We start from the raw sequence: 15,841 nt of genomic DNA, 5'->3' as shown, positions 1-15,841 counted from the left end.
TGTTTCAATGGTGCCAAGTCTAGTTCCCGTCTTTTATACACTCTGATGTTTGTTCTCCTGTGACTATGACACAAATAGGTCAGAACATTTGCCGTTTGTGCTGTCTGGGTCTTACAACTGTGGCTCCATCTAAACACGGCAAAGGTTGGGAATCAATCAGAGCTGCGTTATGGCACCGTAACAGACTAAGTGTTGTTATTGAACTCCACATGGGTAGTGTTTACTGTGAATGTGATCACTGCAAACGTTAGGGAAAAGGACTTTAAAAGGCTCATTGTCACCGGTCTAATGCGCTGCGAGAATGATGCCAACATGAAAAGGACTAAGAGATGACCCTGGTAAGAGTGTGTCATACTCAAATCTAGGAATGGACAACTGAGATGCAGGATTAGAGACTTCTCATGTCTCTCTCTTCAGTGTCTCTTCTGCTCAGAAGAGTGTGTGTAAAAAAACACAAAAAGAGGTAAGCGCTGAACATTTTTCAAACAGCTTGGAAAATGAAAGTATTTTGCTAGATGTCAGCAGGAACGGGAATGCCAATATTGGGAATGTATTTAGTAGGAAGGTGTAGTCCATAGATGTGCCGTGTGATCAAATAAACTCCGGTTCCACTGACTGCATGCTTCTGACAGCTAAAACACTGAAACTCCATTGAATAGCTTTGGTTCAGAGATAGTTGGGAGCTAGTTTCATAAACAGTAGTGATGGGCATTCCGTCTCTTTTCAGTGAGCCGGCTCTTTTGGCTCCCAAACGGCTCTTTAAAAAAAATATGTTTTGAATTTTTTTAAAGTTAAACCGTTTGCGATAGTTTGACTATGATTGGTATTAAAACAATTCTAATTAAATGATTAAATGAAATCACACTCTAACTTAACCACAATGCATTTAAAAATGCATTGGTTTGTTATGAAAAATAATGCTATTAAACATTTGCATTTAAAGTATAACTTTAATGTATATTAACAAAGTGCATATAAATGTAACAATTCAAAACGAATACAATCTGAACAACATAATAATAGAACATTGCACCATGTCAAATAAAAATTAATAACAATGTGTAAAACTGCAGCATGCCACTTAAAACATTAAACTGGTCCCTCTTTTCTCTCTCTTCTTTATTGCCATGTTATAACCAGCAGCACACAGCAATGCTGACCATATTTAGCTTTTATGAGAGATTTGCATCCAGAAATGCAAGCTGCCTCACTTTCGAGGGGCTGATGCGGTTTCTTCTCTCTGTAATTATTAGTACCGTTTTCGAGAAGACCCTCTCAGAGGGAAGGGATGTGGCCACTATGCAGAGTCTCCCTGTCATGACTTTAGTAAGCCGTGGGTAGACAGGCCTTGTTCTTCCACCAGCTCAGAGGGGCTCAGAGGGACTCCTCCAAATAGGATCGGACCTCAATTATGGCATCTGCTGAGGGATTCCTTCGTGCTGCATCCCCAGTTGTTCTCTCGTCAAACAGCATCCAAACAGCAGACGTTTGTGGCACTACTGCTGGTTCTTCTGCTCACTTTGATCCCTCGTCTTCCTGTTGCCCTGGTGCCTGAGCCAGCTGACTGCTGGGGCTGTCCCTCCCTGCTGCGGAGGTTATTCTTTGAAGAGCCTCATCAATCGCTCTGGCATCACTGAAGGCTAACTTCTTAAACCTGGGGTCAATTGCAGCGGTTTCTGATAGCACGTTATTATATTCCATTCTGTGGAACTTTCTGTCCATTGATGAACATAGGGTGTCCATCAACTCTGTCACATGTCCTGTGGTTACATTTGATTCTCTCTGGCGGCTGGCTGTGATTCGCTGCAGACCCTTACACAGGAGTATCATTTTTGAGGCTGTCACATAGCTGAAAAGAGAGAACAGTAACTTATTAGTTCAGGTTCATGTTTTGTCTACTGATACCACATTATCATCTACTGCTCATATACATATATAATACTGGATTAAATAATGATGTAGTAATAACTGCTTACTGTACCTCTCTCCACTGATCTCCACAGTGACCTGCTCAAAGGGTTCCAGGACTCTGCACACCTCCTCAACCACCTCCCATTCCTCTTGGGTCAGAGCATCAACAGGTGCATTGGCAATGGCCAGGGTAGAGATGATGGCATCCTTTGACTCAAGAAACCGCTTCAACTTGTAAAATGTTGAATTCCACCTTGTAGTGCAGTCTTGTTTAGGCCTCAGCTCAGGCACCCCCATCTGGCGTTGTGTAGACTTTAGTTTTTCAGCACCTACTGTGCTCCTGTGGAAGTATTCCACAGCTGCTTTCACTTTGTCCACAGTGGGCTTCTTCACCTTCAGAGCATCTCTTACAATCAGGTTGATTGTGTGGGCAAGACATGGATGATAGGTCCATTTTAAAATGTTCATTGCTTTGGTTATGTTAGCTACATTGTCGCTAACACAACAGACCACTTCTCCATCTACTTGCCATTCTCTGGCCACTCTCAACAGTTTCTCTGCCAAGTTCTCTGAGGTGTGTCTGTCGCTGAACTCAAAGCAGTCCAGAAGACAGCTAGACATCGAAAAATCTTCAATGAAGTGACATGTAACCGACATGTAAGAAGTGGTTACCCTTGATGTCCAGCAGTCAGTGGTAAGGCAAACTGCAGTAGCTTTTTGGACTCTTTCCCGCACTGAAGCCTGTGTGCTCTCATACAGCTGTGGAATAAGTGATTTTGAAAAGGTTTTCCTGCTTGGAATTGTGTAAATTGGATTTAGACTATTGCTATAATTTCTAAAACCTCTGTCCTCCACAATCGAAAATGGCTGGAAATCGGTGGCAATCATTTTAGCCAATGCAATATCAATTTGGCCTTGTTTTGCTACAGACATAGACTTTGGCATAAACTGGTCCATAGAAGACTGCGTTGCTGTGGGTCGCAGAGTAGACCTACTTGACTGAGTGGATACATCTCCACGTGTGGAGGTGCTGGCTCCACCACTATCACTAGCAGGCCCGCTAGTTTCTCGAAGCTCCGCTACAGGTAGCTTCACAGTTGGGTGCACAGTTCACATATGCCAGTGTAAGTTGTGCGTAGAACCGGCTTTATATGAGATTTTGTTTTGGCAAATTCTACACTGTGCTCTGACATTGTCTACATTATTAAAATGCATCCAAATGCTACTGTGCTTCCGACTCATTTTCCAGCTGTTGTTTTCACAGCTGTCCTTCCTCTCTCTCCTCGGCTGCTAAGTGTGTGACTGAGTGAGTTGGCTCGGCCCTCCCTCACGCATCTTTGGTTCATTGGTTGACACTGCGTGTCTGATTGACAGGAACTACAGGTGAGGCTGTTAGTCTGAGCAGACAGTCAGAACGAATGTTTGCGCTTGAGCATTTAGGCCTATATTATTTCATTTATTTTTTCATTCTCTGAATTAGTTAATTCTAATAATTTAAATCTGTTGATTATTCACATCTTAATTTTTATAAATAGATTCGGCTCTTCTGATATGCAAGCCGGCTCCCAACGTTAACCTACAAGAGCCGGCTCCTAGAGCCAACTCGTTCACGAACGTCCCTTCACTAATAAACAGCCACGTTAGAGCTAGTTTCACTATATACTGTACAGTGGGGTCAGAAATTATTGACACCCTCGGTAAAGATGAGCAAAAATAACTGTATAAAATAAATCATTCAAATACTGAGCTGTATTGTATGCTAAAAAAATTGGGAAATTATATTATTTTATACTAATACAATTGATCAGAGAAAGAGATTTTGTTTCACAAGTAATACTTTTTTCTCCTCAAAATGGTAGGGGTCAAAATGATTGACACCCCTATTTTCAATTCCTTTTAATACCTCACCTTGCAAGGATATCCTTTGTCTGCGCTGGACTGCCCTCTTCAACTCAAACCATACGTGTTCATGATTCTGTATAGAGGGATGGTCTAAGATCCTCACACAATGTGTTCTCTAACTCATAAAACATTTTAGAAAAAGGCTCAGTGCCATTATCCTCGCAAGGTGAGATATTGAAAGTTATTGAAAACATGGGTGTCAATCATTTTTCACCCCTACCTATGAGATGGGGGAAAAAATTACTTCTTAAACAAAATCTCTTTCTCTGAGCAATTGTATTAGTAAAAAGCTATAAAAATGTTTAGGATACAATATAGCTCAGTATTTGAATTATTCATTTTATACAGTTATTTTCACTCATCTTTAGAAAGGGTGTCAATCATTTCAGACCTCACTGTATATGGGAGATTAGGGCCATTGGAACATATCTGCATTGATAGATTTTGGCAGCGAAATTGCAAGCAAACCTATTGTTTTTAATGTAATTTTTCTTTCTTTCTTATTACTCTTCTGCCTTTGTCGCAAAATCTCAATGCCCGATTGGTAAAATGTTTTCTACTTTGGTAATATCAAAGTATATCAACACTGCTACTCAGATACCAAAAACAGCACCGATTGGCCCATAGGTGGCGCTATAATAAGCATTCAAAGTCTAAGGCTCAGCCCTGTCGCCCCGTTTTATTATGTACAACCACGAACCTTGGTATATCAGTGTTTCTCATCATAAGGAACAAATTTGCCTCAAACACATAAGGTGCGACATATTCGATTTTTCTCATGAACCGTAAATCCGATTGACTCAAAACTCAGAACGTATTTTCATCACGTCAGTCTCTACCAAGTTTGAGTTAAGCGATACGTCAAAAGATGGAGGAGAAAATCTCGACCTTGTGCATCCTCAATATCTCTCCACTTTATCAACTTGAAACTTAGTGTTTGTTAATTGTTACAAGTACACAAGGGAGGATGTATAAAGCTTCCATGCCACTGTCTCTTTTAGCCTGCATATAAGCCATTACCCTGTTTAACACTATTTTTGTACTCGTATTTATAAAATAATAATAATACATTTTTAGTTAGTGAAGAACAGGGGAATCTCTGTTGGATTGAACCTCTCTCTCTGTAAGTTAACTCGTTACTTTTCTTTTATAATTTTGTTGGCTTGCTACTAATTTGAAGGGGCTCTGCCTAGTGTGAACACCTTAACCTGTTGATTTAGAGATTTAATAAAAAGCTTATTGAGCAATAATCTCTTTATCACATGCGTATATGTTGTGACATAGTGATAAAAGTGTTCCTTTGTATTGGTGTAGAAATATATCCTGGTTCGTCTATCATCTGGTTTATATAACAATATTTAAGGTGAGAGTGAAAAGGTAACTTTGTATACACCACTGGGAAAAAAAATGTTTACTGTGATTTTTGACGTTTTTCCTCATTGTTGCGATCATAAAGGTAAAATCAAAGAACATATGGTTTTGGCTGTGGATTAAATGAGTTCCCCAAACCAATATATACATTTTAAGTTTTTTTGGGGGCCATGTTGACCCAACACAGGAGAAGCCATGACCCAAAACTAAAATAGCATTCTCACCATTGACATATCTACATGTCGACCTGAGGCATTGATAAAATGGCACTACAGGTTTTGTTCATGTGTCCCAATTTTAATCCTTCTATACCACGGTATTTAAAAAAAATAAACGTATCTACAGGACTATACAGCGGTTGTATATAGCCTAGGTACTAGCAGATGTAAAGACTCTAGTGCATAACTTGAAACTACCAGGCATTTCATTTTTTTACGCACACACACACACAAACACACTTGATAGGTGTGTCTAACCTTGAGGTGGCGTGCTGTGAAGGTCAGAAGGCGTGCTGGGATCACTCTTCCCGATGTCGTTGATGGAGATGACCCGGAAACGGTAGGACACATAGGGCTGCAGGGCAAGGTTCACACTCTCTTTGGTTCCACTAACACGTTTCAGCTCCTCCCAACTCCACTCGTTAGAAACGGGATCCTTAAACTCCACCCGAAACTCTGGCGAGAAGGATGGGGGGGAGAGAGAGAGAGAGAGAGAGAGAGCATCAGTGTCAATGCCACTAAGCAGAAGATATGAAGTAATATGTGACAATGGAGAAATCACAGTCCATGTAACGAGATAGCAAGTTTTCATGTTCTCAGGAGAGATGCAATAATATAACATGATACGATATGGGGTTGGTAATTCAAAGCGCAAAGCCTCAAAGTGATCTGGTTATCAAAGGCAGGCAAGAGGGTCCATTCTGTCCCCAGACCCAGACAGCTGTGGTCATCTACACTGAAAACTACATTAGAAACAGGACCTCACTCTCCCATGGAGAGATACATGATATGATGGCTATGGGTTTATAGTTAAAAGCATCACAGTGGTCTAGTATCAATTGGACCTGGGTTCAAATAGTTTTTAATTTTTTTTAAAAATACTTTTAGCATTTGATTGAGCTTGCCTGGAGAGACAGATAGGTGGGGTTTGCAGTTTGCAATGACGGGGCTATTACATTGGCTACAGTGTGCCAGGCAAGGTCAATCAAGAGTTTGGAAGAAAACAAAGCCTACTTGAACCCAGATCTAGTATCAGTGTCAGTTGTGTATTTGTATTTATTATGGATCCCCATTAGCTGCTGCCAAGGCCCTAATGCCCCTACTCCACCACTACCACATATATACAGTACAACATCCATGTGTACGTGTGTATATAGTGCGTATGCTATCGTGTGTGTGTGTGTGTATGCATGTGTCTGTACCTATGTTTGTGTTGCTTCACAGTCCCTGCTGTTCATTAAGGTGTATTATTGTCTGTTTTTTTAAATCTAATTTAACTGCTTGCATGAGTTACTTGATGTGGAATAGAGTTCCATGTAGTCATGGCTCTATTTAATACTGTGCGCCTCCCATAGTCTGTTCTGGACTTGGGGACTGTGAAGAGACCTCTTGAGGCATGTCTTGTGGGATATGCATGGGTGTCCGAGCTGTGTGCCAGTAGTTTAGATAGACAGCTTGGTGCGTTCAACATGTCAATACCTCTCATAAATAAAAGTAGTGATGAAGTCAATCTCTCCTCCACTTTGAGCCAGGAGAGATTGACATGCATTATTATTAATATTAGCTCTCTGTGTACATCCAAGGACCAGTCGTGCTGCCCTGTTCTGAACCAATTGCAATTTTCCTAAGTCCTTTTCTGTGGCACCTGACCACACGACTGAACAGTAGTCCAGGTGCGACAAAACTAGGGCCTGTAGGACCTGCCTTGTTGATAGTGCTGTTAAGAAGGTAGAGCAGCGCTTTATTATGGACATACTTCTCCCCATCTTAGCTACTGTTGTATCAATATGTTTTGACCATCACAGTTCACAATCCAGGGTATCTCCAAGCAGTTTAGTCACCTCAACTTGCTCAATTTCCACATTATTTATTACAAGATTTGAGCTTTAGGGTTTTGGGTTTAGGGTTTAGTGAATGATTTGTACCAAATACAATGCTTTTAGTTTTATAAATATTTAGGACTAACTTATTCCTTGCCACCCACTCTGAAACTAACTGCAACTCTTTGTTAAGTTTTGCAGTCATTTCAGTCGCTGTAGTAGCTAACATGTATAGTATTGAGTCATCCGCATTCATACTGTAGACACTCTGGCTTTCCTCAAAGCCAGTGCTAATTCATTAGTAAAGATTGAAAAAAGTAAATGGGCCTAGACAGCTGCCTTGGGGAATTCCTGATTCCACCTGGATTATGTTGGCGAGGCTTCCATTGAAGAACACCCTCTGTGTTCTGTTAGACAGGTAACTCTTTATCCACAACATAGCAGGGGTTGTAAAGCCATAACTCATAAGTTTTGCCAGCAGCAGACTATGATCGATAATGTCAAAGGCCGCACTGAAGTTGGCTGTTGTGTTCATTCAGTATCATGTCTGTACCTATGACAGGGCTGTTGTGGTCATCTCCAGCGGTCCAGCTGAGAGTCACTCCGCGGTCTTTAGGGTCAGAGACCTGGAGCTGGGTGGGGGGATTTGGACGGTCTGGAGAGGGGGGGTGGGGGAGAAATCAATTTAGGGTTAACAGTTCAGCACGAGTTGAGGCATACAGTATCCACGTAACACTACATATTGAAAGAAAGAAACACAAACGCCGTAGAAACAATATACCACACGGTGTTATCGTTATCATATGTTCATATTTCCATACCAACTGTAGTGGAAAATGTTTCTGAACTTACTAGAGCATACAGTAAGTTATACTTAGAGGACAGAGTGTACTGTACACAGCATCAAAGTATTACTGCATAGTACAACACAACAGAGGTTAACCCCAATACCAAACATTTTGACATTCACATGGGACATTTCCATACCAACTATATTGGAAAATGTATTAAAAACACAGCATTAATGCATCACTGCACAATAGTACAGTACAGAAGCACTGGCAGCATCATACCACATATGAAATATGACATTGAAATGGGACATTTCCATACCGACTAGCGTGATGGATCCGCTGGCCTCAGCCATATCCAGGTTAGTGATGACCTCACAGGTGTAAACCCCCTCGTCCTCTGTCTGCACGTTGGCCACGATCAGGTCGGGGCCCTCAAACGTGTACCTGGATATAGGGATTGTCATTGTCAGTATTGTCATTGCCGTCGTCAGTATTGTCATCGCGTCGTCAGACGTATACCTTTACCGTAAATAACAATAAGCGTAATACCGTAAAGAGCCGTACAGGTGCCGGCACACACAGCTGTGTTCTCATGAAACTTCAGGACTTTTTGGTGTACATTTTTTTTACCATGAAAAATCCTCTTTTCCCTAACCCCTAACCCTTAAACTAACCCTAACTCCAAAAACCCTCAACCTTAAGCTTAAAGTATGTAACGATTGTTCTCCTCGTCTGAGGAGGAGCAGGGATCGGACCAAAACGCAGCTTTTGTGGAGTACATAATGAATTTATTCAAACAAGACGAACACGAAGCACACTTGATAAATTACAAAATAACAAAAAACGACGTAGACCGACCTGGACATGAGAACTTACATAACACGAAGAACGCACGAACAGGAACAGACTAGACAAACGAAACAGTCCCGTGTGGTACATACACAGACACGGAAGACAAACACCCACAAACAAACGGTGTGAACAGCCTACCTTAATATGGTTCTCAATCAGAGGAAACGTCAAACACCTGCCCCTGATTGAGAACCATATAAGGCTAATTAACCAATGAACCTAAACAAGAAACAAATAACATAGACTGCCCACCCAGCTCACGTCCTGACCAACTAAACAAAGCTAAACAAAGGAAAATAAGGTCAGGAACGTGACAAAGTAGCATTTTAACAAATTCATGACCTGAAAAACATTGACTTTTCAAAATAGTTATTGTTTTCCTACCTTGTCAGGACATTAAAGTGAAATGGTAGGACATTGGGGTCCTTATAATTTAGGAAAACAAGTGCACGCACGCACACACACACACACAGAGACAGACACACACCCGCACAGCCTTAGTAACAGACTAAACATGTCCTTACTTGTCCTCAGCGTACGACTGCATTAGTTTCTGTCCACTCCTCCTCCATTGGATGTGTGGGGGGGTCAGTTTGGAGTCCACCTGAGCCAGGCAGGTAAATATGACCGTCTTCCCAGGCCTAACACGCAGGTCCCCGGGAGGAGACAGGATCACTGTCCTGTCTGAGAGAGAGAGAGGGTTAGAGAGAGACGGGGTAAGATAGAGACATGATTAGATACAGGGTTAGCGAGAGAGCGAGAGAGAATTAGTGTGCATAAGTGTGTGCTGTGCATGTGATTGAATGAGTCAGCATGAGTCTATACTGTATGTGTGCATTTATGTATACGCGTGCGTGTGTGTGCGCGCATCCCTGTGTGTGATTCATGGCCTACTCACTCAGCACCTCCAGCTCAGCGTTGATTGACATGTTGGTGTTGCTGATGGAGCAGGTGTACAGGCCCTCGTCGTCGTGGGAGACGTTGGTGATCTGGAGGCTTCCATTGGTCAGCAGGTTAACCCTGGGGTCAGCCAGTAGAGACGCGCCATTGTCCACCTCCCTGGATAGGAAATACACAGAGATACATAGAGAAGACTATACAGAAAACACAACCAGAGAGGATGGAAAACCCAGAGCCAGAACTGTAATGCTCGTTAAAACAGACCAAGGTAGGATTTTAGCTGACTGGTTGCCAATGAGGAGAGTGACACATTTGTTCCTTGTTGGAAGATTTCTTAAATCTAATTAAATAAGCTAGTTCCATAGAAGAATAGAAACTAATACAGGCGTGTCTCACCATGTAACTTTAGGTCTGGGAGACCCAAAGGTCTGACAGTGTAGACCAGCCTTCTGTCCCTCTGTGACGGTGTATGTCTGTCCGTCCGCACTCAGGATCTGAGGCGGCAGCTCTGGAGCAGGATAGCAGGGAACAGGTTAATCAATGTGATCTACTTGTTGTTAACAAATACACACAGAGCACCTCCTCACCGATGACGAAGATGTAGGTATTGACTAGGATGGTTCCGTGTTTGTTGTGGGCCTGACACTGGTAGACTGCTGTATCGGTGAAGACCACATCTCTCAGAATCAGAGCTCCATCTCTCACAGTACGCCTGGGGTCCAAGTCTATACCTGAACACACACAGCAAGTCAGCAAGACTTTCTACCAAAGCACAATACTGACTGCCATATTACAAACGAAAGCTCAATTTTAAGTTCATTATTTAGAGTTTGCAATAGCCAAAAGACAGGAAATTCAAATGAGCAACCCAACCCTAAATTTGACCTATGTAGATCAGGAACAGCAGCAGGTGTAATACGCTGAGTTTGCAGTAAAACCTTGTAGGTCAAATGTGTGTGTAATAGTGTGCGTGTGTGATTCCTGACTTGTGATGGGATTTCCGTTCATGCTCCAGGCGACAGCAGGAGAGGGAATGCCATCGGCCTGACAGTCCAGTTTCACTGTCTCTCCTGGGGCATAAAGCTGGCTCACTGGCTCCTTGGTCCAGTACGGAGCAGCTATGACAAAACACACAATACAACAACAGTATTATACACACCACAGTACTAGAAACAACAGCACACCACACTACACAAAACACAACAGTATACACATTACATGATACAGAATGCAATGATAAAGCATATGATAGTATTAAACAGGTTAATATAGCATCAACACCCAATAGTATTACAAAAAAATACATTAACAACAACAAGATCATACGTAACAATCAATGCACATAGAACACACACAATACAGAGAACACATAGAATACACAGACCACATAGAATACACATAGAATACACAGAACACACATAGAATACACAGAAAACATAGAACACACAGAATACACAGAACACATAGAATACACAGCACACATAGACTACACAGTACACATAGAATACACATAGACTACACAGTACACATAGAATACACATAGAATACACATAGAATACACATAATACATAGAATACACATACCACATTGAATACTAATAGAATACACATATAATACACATAATACAGAGATCACATGGATTACCCATAGAATACACATAGAATACACATAGAATAGACAGGACGCATAGAATACACATAAAATGCGCAAAACACATATAATACACAGAACACATAGAGAACACATGGAACACACAGAACACATAGAATACACAGAACACATAGAATACACAGAACACACATAGAATACACAGAACACATAGAACACACAGAATACACAGAACACATAGAATACACAGCACACATAGAATACACATAGACTACACAGTACACATAGAATACACATAGAATACACATACAATACACATACAATACACATAATACATAGAATACACATACCACATTGAATACTAATAGAATACACATATAATACACATAATACAGAGAACACATGGATTACCCATAGAATACACATAGAATAGACAGGACGCATAGAATACACATAAAATGCGCAAAACACATATAATACACAGAACACATAGAGAACACATGGAACACACAGAACACATAGAATACACAGAACACATAGAATACACATATAATACACAGAACACATAGAATACACAGAACACATAGAGCCCATAGAATACACAGAACATACACAGAATATGCACAGAGCACACAGCATATATACAGAACACACCGAACACACAGAATATACACAGAACACATAGAATATATACAGAACATACACAGACTATATACAGAACACACAGAACATACACAGAATATATACAGAACACACAGAACGGCAACAGCCTCAGCGTGAGTGTTTAGATAGCATATGTTCCGTACCTTCGACGCTGACGGTGTAGATGTGTGTGACCGTGCCCTGTGAGTTAATGGCTGAACACTGGTATTCTCCCCCGTCGCTCTCTGAGATGTTACTGAAGCGCAGCAGGCGGTCAGAGAGATCTCTGAATGTACGAGACTCGGACAGCTGACCGTCCTTCCTCACCCACTGGACTGTAGGGGTAGGGCTGGAGGGGGAGAGAGAGAAAGAGAAAGAGAGAGAGAGGGGGGGGGGGGGCGAGGAAGAGGCAAGATGGGTCAAGAAGAGAAACGTCAAACAGGCTCACATTGATTGATAGATGTAAGATAGTATATGCGTGTACACACACACACACACACACACACACACACACACACACACACACACACACACACACACACACACACACACACACACAAAATAAAGACAGAAAGAGAGTTAGATTTACAGGCCCTGGACGATGCACTCTAGCTCCAGGCTCTGGCCCCGGAGGGTGTGGTAAGTGCTGTGGGCCCCTGAGGGCCTCATCATCTGGGGTCTTCGGTTCCGCACCACTGAGTTAGCTGGAGATGGAGGGAGGGAGGGAGGGAGGGAGGGAGGGAGGGAGGGAGGGAGGGAGGGAGGGAGGGAGTAGAGGGAGGGAGAGAGAGGGAGCGAGAGACAGAGAGAGAGGGGGTAGAGGGAGAGCGACAGAGGGAGGGAGAGAGAGGGAGAGGGATGGCGGGATGGGAGAGGGAGGGAGAGAGAGGAAGAGAGAGAAAACAGACAGGTTCATACATATGTATTAGTAATTGCAAGGTTGCCGAGAGCAGTACAAAGGTGCTGATACAGCAGTCACAACACACACAGACAGACACTCACACTGCGTTTAACACACAAACTGAACTCTACCACTGGTGGGTTCAGGTGGCGATCAGAGCCCTTAGCAACATATTTCCCCTCACAACCACCCACCCACACACCCCTCCCACACACACACACACACACACACACACACACACAAACACACACACAGCAGAGGAAGTATGTTACCATAATAAGCCTTCCCCATCTTTGACCTCTCTCACACAGATGCTAACCGCTCTGCCCCCAGCCTGTTAATAACAGTGTGTGTAGGACAGTTGTAATCCAGCATGTGTAGAGCATCTCATTACCAGTGTGTTATGCAGATTACAGAGCCCCCCCCCCGCTGGCTGTGGGACTCCCTCCTGTCCTGACCATGTCTGGTCAGTAGCCACACTACTGTAGAGGCAACACTACAGACATCTGACATGCTTCTCTACCCCCAGGTGGTTTTGGCTGGGGGCTGCGGTACCGTCAGTGTCTCTATTGATCAATGTCAGCGTGGCTTTGTAACTAACAAAGAGAGGGCTTGCGAAAACCCATACTGTAACATGGTGACTGACGATATTCGTAGTGATTGACGGTGATTGACTGGTACTGCTATCTGAGGAGTTACCATGGTGGACAAGGTCAGTCTACGGTGTCTTACAACGGATACTGATGTCCGCACACTCATTACAGGCTGTAGCAGTCAAAGTGACAGGCTCCGTGGAGAGGCTCAGGTACTGTGCGTTACAGGTGTAGTCTTTATAGTTGTACTACGGCGTTACCAGGGTGACTGAGGCACGGTGTACTTACAGATGGTTACGGTGAGGCTGATGGGTTCCTTGGAGAGGATGGTGCGAGCACTAAGGTACTGGGCATTACAGGTGTAGTCTTTATAGTTGTACTACGGCGTTACCAGGGTGACTGAGGCACGGTGTACTTACAGATGGTTACGGTGAGGCTGATGGGTTCCTTGGAGAGGATGGTGCGAGCACTAAGGTACTGTGCGTTACAGGTGTAGTCTTTATAGTTGTACTACGGCGTTACCAGGGTGACTGAGGCACGGTGTACTTACAGATGGTTACGGTGAGGCTGATGGGTTCCTTGGAGAGGATGGTGCGAGCACTAAGGTACTGGGCATTACAGGTGTAGTCTTTATAGTTGTACTACGGCGTTACCAGGGTGACTGAGGCACGGTGTACTTACAGATGGTTACGGTGAGGCTGATGGGTTCCTTGGAGAGGATGGTGCGAGCACTAAGGTACTGTGCGTTACAGGTGTAGTCTTTATAGTTGTACTACGGCGTTACCAGGGTGACTGAGGCACGGTGTACTTACAGATGGTTACGGTGAGGCTGATGGGTTCCTTGGAGAGGATGGTGCGAGCACTAAGGTACTGTGCGTTACAGGTGTAGTCTTTATAGTTGTACTACGGCGTTACCAGGGTGACTGAGGCACGGTGTACTTACAGATGGTTACGGTGAGGCTGATGGGTTCCTTGGAGAGGATGGTGCGAGCACTAAGGTACTGGGCATTACAGGTGTAGTCTTTATAGTTGTACTACGGCGTTACCAGGGTGACTGAGGCACGGTGTACTTACAGATGGTTACGGTGAGGCTGATGGGTTCCTTGGAGAGGATGGTGCGAGCACTAAGGTACTGTGCGTTACAGGTGTAGTCTTTATAGTTGTACTACGGCGTTACCAGGGTGACTGAGGCACGGTGTACTTACAGATGGTTACGGTGAGGCTGATGGGTTCCTTGGAGAGGATGGTGCGAGCACTAAGGTACTGGGCATTACAGGTGTAGTCTTTATAGTTGTACTACGGCGTTACCAGGGTGACTGAGGCACGGTGTACTTACAGATGGTTACGGTGAGGCTGATGGGTTCCTTGGAGAGGATGGTGCGAGCACTAAGGTACTGTGCGTTACAGGTGTAGTCTTTATAGTTGTACTACGGCGTTACCAGGGTGACTGAGGCACGGTGTACTTACAGATGGTTACGGTGAGGCTGATGGGTTCCTTGGAGAGGATGGTGCGAGCACTAAGGTACTGTGCGTTACAGGTGTAGTCTTTATAGTTGTACTACGGCGTTACCAGGGTGACTGAGGCACGGTGTACTTACAGATGGTTACGGTGAGGCTGATGGGTTCCTTGGAGAGGATGGTGCGAGCACTAAGGTACTGGGCATTACAGGTGTAGTCGTTACGGTTGTCGTCGGCTGTAACGTGAGAGAAGTAGAGGTTCCCGTCCCGGCCTTGGGTCACACGATCATTCAGCTCAATGTGACGGAGTCCTGGAGGTGGAGGGGAGGGACGGACGGAGGGAGGGTAGGGGGGAGGAAGGGAGGAAGAGAGAGAATATTGTTTATTCATGTTTTACTCAGCAAAAACAACACACCGTGATATTTCAGATGGTTAAAGAGATGGAGAGACAGACTGACAGACAGATAACGATGAGTAAAACAGATGGAGAGAGAGAGAGAGAGAGAGAGAGAGAGAGAGAGCGCGACTCACTCTTGTCCATCCAGTGGATGACAGGAGGAACAGTGCTGAAGGGAGGGTTACATTTCAGTATCACACTCTCTCCTTCTTCCACCTTCTTTTTCACCTTCTTCTCTTTCTGGAGGGCCGGGGTGTCTGAAAGGGAGACAGAGCGATGTATAATGCATTATCACTTGTTATAAGATGTGTGAGCCCTTGTACTGTTTTCTTGTCAACTCACAATGTACTGTACATGCCAATTACTTTTCAGACTCAAAACAACAAGATCATTACGAGTTGATACTAAGACATAAGAGTTGGTCGTCTCGTCTATAGCTCAGTTGGAAAAGCATGGCAATTGCAACACTAGGAT

The 15,841-nt window shown here is 43.5% G+C and overlaps 2 protein-coding genes across 3 annotated transcripts in view; both read right to left on the bottom strand.

Annotated features, from left to right (window-relative positions):
• The window catches only part of LOC139542197 (neural cell adhesion molecule L1-like), a 103,541-nt gene that overhangs the window by 16,579 nt on the left and 71,121 nt on the right, over positions 1–15,841 (bottom strand). For both annotated transcript variants that reach the window (XM_071347340.1, XM_071347341.1), the window contains 12 exons: positions 15,502–15,624; positions 15,111–15,281; positions 12,608–12,722; positions 12,183–12,367; positions 10,755–10,886; positions 10,356–10,499; positions 10,165–10,276; positions 9,767–9,927; positions 9,393–9,552; positions 8,336–8,460; positions 7,776–7,877; positions 5,661–5,858 (listed from right to left, as the gene is read on the bottom strand). In XM_071347340.1, the coding sequence (XP_071203441.1) occupies positions 5,661–5,858; positions 7,776–7,877; positions 8,336–8,460; positions 9,393–9,552; positions 9,767–9,927; positions 10,165–10,276; positions 10,356–10,499; positions 10,755–10,886; positions 12,183–12,367; positions 12,608–12,722; positions 15,111–15,281; positions 15,502–15,624 (1,728 nt within the window). The remainder of the gene's footprint in view (positions 1–5,660; positions 5,859–7,775; positions 7,878–8,335; positions 8,461–9,392; positions 9,553–9,766; positions 9,928–10,164; positions 10,277–10,355; positions 10,500–10,754; positions 10,887–12,182; positions 12,368–12,607; positions 12,723–15,110; positions 15,282–15,501; positions 15,625–15,841) is intronic.
• Positions 993–3,431, bottom strand: LOC139542199 (zinc finger BED domain-containing protein 4-like). Its single transcript, XM_071347343.1, has 2 exons — positions 1,982–3,431; positions 993–1,849 (listed from the first exon to the last, which is right to left on the bottom strand). The coding sequence occupies exons 1-2, from the start codon at positions 2,866–2,868 to the stop codon at positions 1,516–1,518; spliced, it is 1,221 nt and encodes a 406-aa protein (XP_071203444.1). The 5' UTR covers positions 2,869–3,431; the 3' UTR covers positions 993–1,515.

The sequence above is a fragment of the Salvelinus alpinus genome, chromosome 17, assembly GCF_045679555.1.
Source record: "Salvelinus alpinus chromosome 17, SLU_Salpinus.1, whole genome shotgun sequence".
NCBI classification, from domain to species: Eukaryota; Metazoa; Chordata; class Actinopteri; order Salmoniformes; family Salmonidae; genus Salvelinus; species Salvelinus alpinus.
Note: the sequence above shows the minus strand (reverse complement) of the source record. Positions and strands in the feature narration are given on the sequence as shown.

Coding starts and splice junctions, on each gene's coding strand:
- LOC139542199 (XM_071347343.1), bottom strand. CDS start 2,868: ATGGACCAGTTTATGCCAAAGTCTATGTCTGTAGCAAAACAAGGCCAA. Junction 1,850..1,981: donor GTGGAGATCAGTGGAGAGAG/GTACAGTAAGCA, acceptor CTCTCTTTTCAG/CTATGTGACAGCCTCAAAAA.